General features: G+C 41.0%; 1 protein-coding gene across 1 annotated transcript; it reads left to right on the top strand.

Annotated features, from left to right (window-relative positions):
• Positions 1 to 246: 246 nt before the first annotated feature.
• Positions 247 to 10,034, top strand: YIPF6 (Yip1 domain family member 6). Its single transcript, XM_034435133.3, has 7 exons — positions 247 to 372; positions 3,135 to 3,263; positions 3,912 to 3,990; positions 4,155 to 4,197; positions 4,844 to 4,969; positions 5,733 to 5,890; positions 8,189 to 10,034. Exons 1-7 carry the CDS (start codon positions 316 to 318, stop codon positions 8,302 to 8,304), a joined length of 708 nt encoding a protein of 235 aa, XP_034291024.1. The 5' UTR covers positions 247 to 315; the 3' UTR covers positions 8,305 to 10,034.
• Positions 10,035 to 11,457: the final 1,423 nt, after the last annotated feature.

Below are 11,457 nucleotides of genomic sequence, written 5' to 3'. Positions count from 1 at the left end.
GGGGGAGGTTGGGGGCTTTCTAGCTCTCAGCTGGGCCTCTGGGCAGCGCCTCTCTTGCCGGGCCGATCGGAGAGCGAAGAGAGGAAGGCGTGGGGGGTGGACTAGATGACCTACAAGGTCCCTTCCAACTCTGTTAAGCGAAGTGCGGGGAATCCCCGGCTTTTTCCCTCGGCTTTTTTTTTTTTTTTTTGCGTCACGACGTCATCACCTCCCGGCGTCGTGCGTCGGGAGGACCCCCTCACCGCCGAGTGATGTCATCCCGGCGCCGTCGCGCGGCGATGACGCCATCTCCACGTCGCCGGTCCACAGATCAAGATGGCGGCGGCGGCAGTGGACGGAGAGGCGGCGGGCGACGGAGCCACGAAGCCGCTGGTAGGAAAGGGCGGCGGGCCTGCGGGGCGTTCCCAGGGCGAGCCGGGACCCTCAGGGCGGCGAGGCAGAAAGTTCGGTCCGAAGTTTCCTTCCATCTTTGGGAAACAGCTGGAAAATAGTAGAGCGCTAGAACAGGGGTCTCCAACCTTGGCCCCTTTAAGCCTGGAGGACTCCAACTCCCAGAATTCCTCAGGCAGCTTCGCTGGTTGGGGGATTCTGGGAGTTGGAGTCCTCCAGGCTTAAAGGGGCCAAGGTTGGAGACCCCTGTTCTAGCGCTCCGAGCTTCCGAAATGGGACGTTAAGATTGAACGGCATCTTTATTTTATTTTATTTTATTTGTTTGTTTATTTATTTAATTTTATTTATTCATTTATTTGATTTATTTATTTGACTTATTTAATTAATTTATTAATTTATTATTTTATTTATTTTTTATTTTATTTATTTTTTATTTTTTTATTTTTTTATTTTTATTTCATTGGTTTTATTTTATTTATTTATTTTATTTTATTTGTCAAGAACGCATTTGGTAATCAGGATAAGCATGAATTGAATACATAAAATGAATACATAAAATGAGTGAGCCTGAGTGGCGTAGGAGACTAATGCCTCCTACTAAGGCAGCATTTAACATCCAGCTGCCTGCAATTACTGCGAATTCAATTCTCACCAGGCTCAAGGTCGACTCAGCCTTCCATCCGTTCGAGGTAGGTAAAATGAGGACCCGGTTTATGGGGGCAATAAGCTGACTTTGTATAAAATATACAAAAGTATGAAGGCTATTGCTTAACGCATTGTAAGCTGGCCTGAGTCTCTGGAGTAGGGCGGCATATAAAAATATTTTTTAAAAAAAAATACGAATTAAAGGGAACCTTAGGACAGGGACGGTAGGCACGCTGGTGCTCTTATGCACGCCCCTTACAGATCTCTAAGGAATGGGGTGAGGTCAACAGTAGACAGTCCAAGGTTAAAAGTTTAGGAGGTTTGGGGAAGTAACCACAGAGTCAGGTAGTGCATTCCAGGCCTTGACCACTCTGTTGCTGAAGTCGTATTTTCTGCGATCGAGTTTGGAGTGGTTTAGCTTGAGTTTCCATCTATTGTGTGCTCGTGTATTGTTGCGGTTGAAGCTGAAGTAGTCATTGACAGGTAGGACATTGTGGCAGATGATTTTATGCACTACACTTAAGTCAGACCGAAGGCAGCGTAGTTCTAAGTTGTCTAAGCCCAAAATTTCAAGTCTGGTGGCATAAGGTATTCTGTTGCGAGTGGAGGAGTGGAGGACTCTTCTTGTGAAATATTTTTATTTCAAGAACAATTGGACATGCTCAATTGTATTAATGTCCGATATGCAGTGCGGGTTCCAGACAGATGAGCTGTATTCGAGAATTGGTCTAGACGAGAATTGGTCTAGAGAATTGGACCGAATTATCTCTAGAATTCTGAGATAATTCGGTCCTCCTCTTCCCCCAAATCCTTGCAAATTATTTTGCTGATGATCCTGGTTAAAAGGATATGACACAGTTCTGCATAAAAAATGGTTTTTTCTTTTTTTCTTTTTTTTTCTTCCCTTTTTTTCTTTTTTCTTTCTTTTTTTTGTATCTCTTGTTTTTGTTGTTGTTGTTGTTTTGTTTTGTTTTCGCTTGTATTTTTGTATGTACGTTTTTGGTTTCGTGTTTATTGAAAAATTAATAAATATTTTTTTAAAAGAAATAATAAAATAAATAAAAGGATAGGCCACCATTAGACACCCATGGAAAGGACGTGGCTTGCAAAGTTGCACGCGGTTCGTCGTTCTCCAGAATGGCAGAAGTTGCTTCCAGGGCGGTTTTCAAAACGGGGATTTAAAGATGTACAATAAAAGGACTGGCCCCTGATGTCGTACAGTTAGTCCTCTACTTACAACAGTTCCTTTAGTGACCGTTCAAAGTTATAACGGCACTGAAAAAATGACTTCACACTTACAATTTTTGCAGCATCCCCACGGTTATTGTCCTTTGGATGCTTGACAAGTAGTTCATATTTATGACGGTTGCAGTGTCCCTGGGTCAAGTGATCCCCTTTTATGACTTTCTGACAAAGTGAATGGGGAAACCGGATTCACTTAACAACCAGTTTACTAACTTAACAAGCAGTGATTCACTTAACAACTGTGGCAAGAAAGGGCGTAAAATGGGGCAAAACTCACTTAACAAATGTCTCACTTAGCAACAGAAATTGTGGGCTCAATTGTGGTTGTAAGTCGAGGACTACCTGCATTTAATAATGGAACTAAACTCAACCCATTGCTTCAAGGTCCAAAATCCAGTTGTCTCTGATCATTTTGTTGTAGCTGTACATCTAGTCCCATTGCCTTTTTATGAAGGGTGAATATTAATGTGGAGTCTCCTTAAGCAGGTTTGGCCTATTCATATCCTTCTCTGTGATATGTGGGCGTGAGTGAATATCTAAATCCAGATATGAAAAGTAGTAAGAAGTCCATAAACCATCTTGAAATCAAAGCGTTCTGATACCAGAATGGCTGTTCGGCCATATCATCAGGATTCAGACTTGCTTTAGATCCATTCCAACTGTGAAATGAAAGTCACTTCTTGTTTGGGATGCTTAAACATCAAAATATTCTGCATGCTTCTGATTATATTTCCCGTTATCTGGGATTGCTCAGGTACAAAATGTTTTCAAATGCAAATACTCCTGCTGTGCTATTTATTAATTGCTTGGTACATATAGCTGAATAAATATGCTTTCAAACCTTGTGTAAACAGTTTGCAGGTCTTGCAGATGTGTCAATATCAGAAGACATCCCTGTAGAAGGAGAAATTACTGTTCCTGTGGGCTCTAATACCCCAGACGAAGACTTTTCCACATTAGATGAACCAGTAAAAGATACCGTTGTAAGTGCCTTGGTGAAGGGAAGAGATTTCCATCAAATTTCTCTTAGTGTTCTTGGCAATAAAGTGCAAAAATAAGGTGTTTGAGGATATCAACATTGGATGATTTTAATAAATCAGTTTATTGTGGCAATATTAATGAAGCCATTACAAAAGAGCTTCAGTTGCTTTGTGTCAGATTACCGTTATCCTGTTACAGTTAATTTTTGTATGTTTTTTCCTGCTGTCTGCCTTAATTTGCTCTCTCATAAGCAATATTTATGTAATACAAAAATCATTTTCAAGCTCAGTAGAGTATTCCAAGAAATCTCAAGCCTGTTTGTCAACTTTCAGAATTGGGATTTCCTGGAATATTGTATTGAGTTTGAAGATGTGTTTGCATTATTGTTAATTGCTGTAATTTAAAAATAATTCATTTGAGATATCTCTCCTTTTAATGAATCACTTAGTTTGCAGGGTTGAATAAGAAGCTGAGTAGTGAAATCCCCTTTGATCAAAATTGAAATCTGTAGGTTTAAATTAATCTTTTACCAGCACTAGAAACAGGAAAAGAGAAATTCAGTTCAATCACTGCAATTAGCATTGCTATGACTTATGTAAATGTATCTTATCTAAACTTGTTTTTGACTGAACTTTCATTGAATTTTTCAGATGCGGGATTTAAAAGCAGTTGGAAAGAAATTTGTCCATGTCATGTATCCCAAAAAGAGCAGCGCCCTCCTCAGAGACTGTAGGTGCCCGAAATAATGTTGAAAACCTTAAATTCTGTGAAAGCAAAATACTTGCCTCAGAATAGAGTGTAACGTGAGAGGGAGGGAGAACTTTGAAATAGAACATTTGGGGTTGCCAATTTTGTGTTCCCTTAATAAATCTGTATGATTTATTTCTTTGCAGGGGATTTATGGGGTCCATTAATCCTGTGTGTTTTACTTGCACTGTAAGTACTTATATTATTTCCCCCCCCCCCCCTTAGTGCTCTAAAATTGTGTTTATTCACTGGCAAAATATAAATGCAACACAGTACATACTACAAATTCCGATGGAGCACTACTTCAAGAACTAAATGTCTGGGCTTGGTTTAATAAACATGCATATGAATATTGAGATCTGTACATTGCATAAGAGGCTGCCCTTCATTTTTTTTGTGCATTTTAATTACAGAATTTACAATCCACCTTTCCTTTATAAACCTACCCCACCAATTTTAAAGCTTTTTCTGTGCCTTAGACCAAGGGATGGGACAGTCAAGTGGAGTAGGGTTCTTCTGCCACAGTTTTTATTCAGTACTTCTGTCCCATATTTCTTGTCTGAGAAGGATACTCAGGCCATCATAAAGAGAAATAAAAGAGTGGCACAACAGTAAATAAAGATTATTTCTTATAATGCCATTGTCTGACCAGATTGCTAAAACATTCTTGGGTGTCTAGATACTTATCCTAGGATAGTCCATTTTAGCTGCCGTGGATTGTCCCAATTCTAGCCTAGAATCACTGATTCATTTTGAAACAGGAAAGAGAAACCCTAAAAAATAAATCGGAAGAGAGGTATCAGCTTTTTTCTCCTAATCCATTTCTCTTCTCTAGAATGCTTCAGGGAGGAGCGGCAGATAGCACAGAAGACAGAGGCCCTCAGTTTGCAGAAGTGTTTGTGATCATCTGGTTTGGAGCAGTTGTCATAACACTAAATTCCAAGCTCCTGGGAGGAACCATGTAAGAGACCCGGAGATCCCTTCTTCTGGGGTGGGGGAAGAGTTTGTCTTCCTGGGGATTCTCCAGATGAGGATTGTTTTAATTCAGGGACAGACAGTTTTTGCCTTAGGATGATAAAGGCACACCTGACGGGGGCAATTTCTGGTCTTGAGAAGTACTCTGTTTCCCCCAAAATAAGACATCCCCTGATAATAAGCCCAATCAGGCTTTTGCGCGCATGGCAATAAGGCCAAGCGCTTATTTTAGGATTCAAAAAACATATAAGACAGGGTCTTATTTTCGGGGAAACACGGTAGGCTGTTTTTATTCAGAATTTTTATCTTGAAGCCGTAAAGTACAGTGAGCCTTATTGAAAGGAAATAACACTATTGTTATTTAAAAGAGAAACAATAGATCCCTAGCATCTCTTGAGAGCAGGGGCTCTGGAGGCCCAAAAGATAGAAGTTGGGGCATGCATGTGGCCTAAGGATCCTGCCCTATTAACCGGAGTGCTTTTAAACGGCCCATGTTATGTTTACTTAAACATCTTAATTTTTAAAACAGCCTTTAAACATTTTCATCTTAAACATGTTGTTTTCCTGCTACTAGCTTGATCATCAAGGAGAAAGTGAAAACAATTAGCTTTGTGAAAGCTTTCTAAAATCTTTTAATGACAGGCGGGTGGATAGCAGACAGTTTAGGGCCCATTTTGTCTGGCGGTTCTTTTTTTCTCTCCTGTCTTTGCACGTGATCCTTTACCAAGGCGTCTCTCTTTCTCGGCCAGATCTTTCTTCCAGAGCCTTTGTGTCCTGGGCTACTGCATCCTGCCCCTCACCGTGGCTCTTTTGGTCTGCAGGCTTGTACTGATAGCAAACAGTGGAACCGTTGGCTTCATTGTGCGTCTTTTAGTCGTAATAACAATGTTTGGCTGGTCAACTCTAGGTAAGTTGGGAATGGAAAGCCATCAGAACTATCTCTGTACATGGGAACGAGGACCATTGGGTCATTCTTGAGTTCATCTGCACATCATATCTGTATTACAAGTTTTGTTTAAAAAAAACAGGAGCAGCAGAAAATGAATTCACTAACTGTATCATATGCAGTGTAGGAGGAGAGCCATGTTAATTTCTAGTAGCTAGAAAGAGGTCAACAGTCCCTCTCCTGACTTAACGTTATTAAAAGGCTTTTAAGAGCTTTTGAGAGCTATAACTCACTTCACCAAATGCATGAGGTGGATGGCTTAGATTGGGGTCTGGTGGAGGTGCAGAAAGGAGGGGAAGGGGCTTGGTTAGGCAGATTACAGACAAGCCGTGTGGAGGGAAACAATAATCACAGAACACCAAGAAAAACCATATCTCCACAAAAACTGGCAGGGCCAGCTACTTTATATAGTGAGGCAGGAAATCCCACAATCGTTCATACTGATGATGTTACTTGGATGGGAAATAAAATGTCTGCCAGGAGAACACCAAGAACTCCAGGACAAACTTCGCACAGAAGAATTAATGAACAGAAGTTTGACATGAGGACTCAAAATAAGGATAAAGTAATACCTGAGCATTTCTGCCTCCCAATATACTCTTGAAGGTGTCTCAGAGCAGCCTTTTTTTTGGGGGGGGGGAAGGGGGCCATAAGACTTCTGATTTTTAACGCTGTTGCCCTTGGGATGTCTTGAGGCTTTGTTTCCAAAAAGGCCCTTATCCTGGGCAGAATTGTTTGTTGGGATCAAGAATTCTATGGATTTTGGGACTTATTTATATTTCCTGAGATGAGTAAATATGTTAATGTTAATTGAATAATAAAAGGAAATGTTTACCCTACTTGTTTTCTATTAGTATCAATTAGGTTATCTGGATTATGATTTTGTATACATATTTCCATCCTGTTTGACTTGTTTAATTTTAGAAGCATAATTCCTTTTGAAAAAAAAAATATTTTGTGAGTTTTTCAGTCTAAACGAGTTATAGATCAGGGATGAACAGCTTTTTTGCGTGAGGTCTGCCTGGATGGCCAAGCCGGGCTGGACGGAGACATAGAGTCATTTTTATCCAGTCTTTCCACCTTGTCTGCCTCAGGACGTCTCTTCTCTTTGCTCTTCTGTTTTCAAGCAGGATTGCAAGGAGAAAAGTTCAGGCTTTTTCCCAACAACTGCTGCTTCCGACTGCAATTAGAATAGGTGAACCTGTGGGGTGTTTTTTTAATAGAAATTGAGATTTTTATTTTAATGGACTGGTACTTCCTCACTGGCATGAGAATAATCCGTATTGTTTTGCATATCTTATTCTAAAAACATTTTTCTGTTTTTATTTTGGGAAGCCAAGGTATCTACTGTCCATATAACCCTGCCATTTCTGCATGATCTCCGGGTGGCTTCTCCAGGAACCTCGTTTTATTCCTATAGCCACTTTGTGAGGCAGGCTGGGCCAAGAGAAGGACTGGGCCCAGGTCTCCCTTCCTATTCTAAGGCTGAGGGGGGATTTCAATCTGATTCTGCTCAGTACTAATCCACCTTTAATCGTTACATCACACCGGTTTTCAAAATTAATTAAAATTGCACAAGAATTAATATTCCATTAAAAAGCTGAACAACCAGCCAGCTTATTTATTTGCAGCCTTTTTCTTTGGCTTTTGTAATGATGATCTCAGTTAGTCTAGGCTCCAGCTAGAAAGCGGCTTCTGAGTTCAGGTCCTGCCTTAGTCCTGAAAGCCATCTGGGTAACTTTCTCTCAGCCCAACCCGCCTCGCAGAGTTGTCATTTGGGGGAACATAGGAATGGGTAGATGTGTTAGGTATGTTTGCTGCCTTGATTTATTTATAAAAATAATGATGCAAATAAATAAAAAAATAAATGATTATTGCTTCCCAAGTTGCCAATTCCACGAGGGAGACAAGCTTAGATTTTGAGAAGTCAGGAATCCTCCTGGTGAGGCTGCACGCCAGGTGGGCCCAGCTTTCCTTCCTGGAGTGCCAGCCTGAGAGCAGCCTTTCCTCCGTGGCCAGTGGAGGGGATGCCTTTCTATTTGCCCCCTCCCCCCCCAGCCAATCAGAGCAAGCTTTCCTGGGCCAGATCCACTCCAGATCCAAGCATCAGTTTGTACTGCCCCTTAGGGAGGGAAGAGCCGGGGGCTGGCAAAGAGCCGTGGGTTTTGAGGGTACGGACGTGAGGCTGATTTGATTTGATGTGTTATATTCCTGGTGCCTATTTGTCCAACATGTGGTCTTCCTTGTTTCTTTTCCCAGCCTCTACGGCCTTCCTGGCAGACAGTCAACCCCCAAACCGCAAAGCTCTGGTCGTCTACCCCATTTTCCTTTTCTACTTTGTCATCAGTTGGATGATTCTCACCTTTACGCCGTAGCGAAGGCGCTCTCGGCAAAGACGGCAAAACCGAATGAAGGTGTTTTTGTTGCTTTCCAATGAAAACTTCTCTCTGTGGCTGACCTGCCCGCCTCTTGCTCTGTTTCTTCCGATATTTATAATGAATGTTGTGAAAAGGCCGGCAGGTTCCTTCACGAAAGGCCTCCAACTCCCTCACTCCTGTTCCTTTGAAGAGCACTACTGATGCCTCTCCCGACTGAGTTCTGTTTTCTACTGATTCTGTGTGAGCCTCCAGTAAGGAGAAAGGCTAGATGTAATCGTATCTTGGGCCATCAAGATAGTTGACAAAAGAAAATATGGACTATATACAGTTATCGGATTTATCAGACGGCCGCAGGTCTTCTTTAGGAGAATGCTGTCTTGCAGTTTCAGAACGTTTGATTTCTTGGGATGGGAAATGCTATCCAGTTTCACTTAGTGTCCAAAAACTAAAAGGAAAGGGTGCAAGAAAGAGGCGTTGTCTTTTTTTTTTTTTTTTAGTTTTTTCATCTGTTTTTAATTGTTCAAATTAGCGCACTCTCTTCGCTCCCTGCGCATGGGTCCAAAAGGTCTTGTGGAAGAAGACAAGAATAAAGCCATTTGGCCCAGATCAGCCACAAGAGATCTTGGATCTCTCTTTAATGCAGGAGACAAAAAAATAAGTTGCACCAGAATAATCAACAGCTACCGTTAAGTGTAGAGATGCCGAGCAATTCTGGCACGGGAGGTCTTGATCCTGGAAACACGAAACACGAAGTTCAACTTCTGACCCTCCGAGTGGAGCCTGGTCAACAGTAAGGATTTCAGCTGTGTCAGACCTGGCATCCCGCTGCCTGTCTTGCAGGGATGTTTGGTCTTCTAGAATGACTTGTGAATAGGGTTACGGGCTTCCTTTGTGAGTTCTCTGACTTTTTCATTATAAAATGAGGAAACTTATTTATGTAGCAAGGTGTGGCACAAGCTGTACTTTCTGGTTTCTGCACATTCACATCCATTGTGAAGCCTCTGGAAGAAGCTGCTCTTGAAATGGAATTCTTTGTTCTTGCCTAGCGAGATGTAGGCGGTAGCTGACAGCTTACTGATACGCAGTTTAATTCACATGGTGTAATACTTTATTTTGTATTATTATATTACCTGTTAAATTAAGTTTGTTTTCTTGCATACTTGTCGGGGTTTTGAAGAGTAAAAGCTGTTCTATATAATATATAAATTGCTTCTTTGTGTTTCTTACTGAAAATATCTGCAGTTTTTTCTTTACTATGGGTTTTACAGGCCCCATTTTTATTTTCCCCTAAAATTCCAGCTGTTGGGCCTTTGTTTCTCTCAGGTAAATAAAGTCTGGGATAAATGGCTTTGTTCTCCTTGCTTTGTTTGCCATCAAATGTAGAAAAGAGCAAGTTGATATGGAATATTATTTCTATTCAAATGTAAAGGTATCTGTGGGGAGACCTCTTTAAAGATATTTCTGCTTATAACAACCTGAATTTAAATAATCTCTGTGTAAGGAAAGTTCTTTTTAAAATACTTGCTGGATCCTTTAAAATTAATCTTCCTTGGGAAAATTTTATTTCATATATCATTCTAATTAGACACAAATGTCAACTTTATCCTTCTGTAGATCAATATATGTTATTCCAGATTTGGCCTGGAAATAAAACTTTACATGGTAATTTAGAGGTGAGATGGGCAGCATATACATTTAACAAATAAACAGTTTTCTTTTGAATCAGACTTAACTCACTCGTTGTGTGTATGTGCTTACAAGGTAATTGAATAAGTTTGCTGAAAAGGACTCTTGGTCAAAACCAGAGGTAAGGATCCTGCTTTTTTTTTTTTTACAACAGCAGCTTAAGTTCGTGTCAACTCTGAAGTTGGCCTGATTGAGGCCATCTTGGAGGCTTCAGTGTTGCCACACTGGAGCTGAGGGGTAGGGAAGGGGGAATAGAAATCGCTGGGGTTTTGTAGCCAGAACAAAACCGCTTCCCCTGAGAACCAAGGACATTCCCACAGCTGGTTGGAGAGAGGAGGAGTAAAGTTTCCAAGCAACCGAACAGCACCTTGATTGGACCACGTGACTGATCGTTTGGGAAAGGGGGAATAACTTTTAATAAGGTGAAAACAGTGGGAACCTTTAGAGTCGGCTTTCACCAGTCTGTGCCAATATGACATGTCCAATAAACCCGTTCTTTGAGGAACCTGCTTGCCTTGGAGTTCTGTTTGCTACGGATGTATTACTTGGAACCCTGACAGCCGGTTTGGTTGCTTGAAAATATCTCCACTCCTCATCATTAGGAAAAACATCTGGTTTTAGAAAGGGAAGCTGGTGTCGCTCTTCTGACTTGAATCCTAGCACTTAAATGGAATTGCATGGCAGAAGAATGTTGTTCCTCCGGATGAGAGATACGGCTATAGGTCTTTGGTTTTATTTTTTTTATTGAGATAATATGTTATCTCTAAAAGTAGTCAATTAGCCTGAAACAAAGTAAGATATTTGATGTAGTTAATCCCACCTCTTTTGATAACATACGTCCTGTAATGAGGTGCAGGTTTTTACATGCTTGTTCCAACCGTTTATTTATTTATTTATTTATTCGATTTATATGCTGCCCTTCTCCGGAGACTCAGGGCGGCTTACAATGCGTTAAGCAATAGCCTTCATACTTTTGTATATACCTGCTTAGTAGGGCTTTCGCCACCCCACCCCCCCACCTAAGCGGTGTTCTTTTTTATACAAAGTCAGCTTATTGCCCCCACAATCCGGGTCCTCATTTTACCTACCTCGGAAGGATGGAAGGCTGAGTCAACCTTGAGCCTGGTGAGATTCGAACTTGCAGTAATTGCAGGCAGCTGGTGTTACTTAACAGTGCTTTAGTCTGCTGCACTACCAAGGCTCTTTGTACCTTTTTTCTTATTTTTTTCTAACATTTTACTAAGAAATTTGAAGTGTGATGTTAACTAGTCTGTATTGGCGATACGTTTCAGTTACTCTGATGAGACTTACAGAGTTTTTTAATTTACCTTTTGCTGGTTAAATAGCAGCCTGTCTTTTCTCCACTAACACAAATGCTTGTTTACAAGTAGTAAATTCTCTGCTCTGGTGACTGGCTTTGTAATAAGTCCCCCCCCCCAATATTGAGGTTCAGAAAAGGAGCAA

Source organism: Pantherophis guttatus, chromosome 12 (assembly GCF_059756535.1).
Source record: "Pantherophis guttatus breed Tessera chromosome 12, ASM5975653v1, whole genome shotgun sequence".
In the NCBI taxonomy this organism is placed as follows: domain Eukaryota; kingdom Metazoa; phylum Chordata; class Lepidosauria; order Squamata; family Colubridae; genus Pantherophis; species Pantherophis guttatus.
This window is presented reverse-complemented; position numbering and strand designations above follow the sequence as displayed.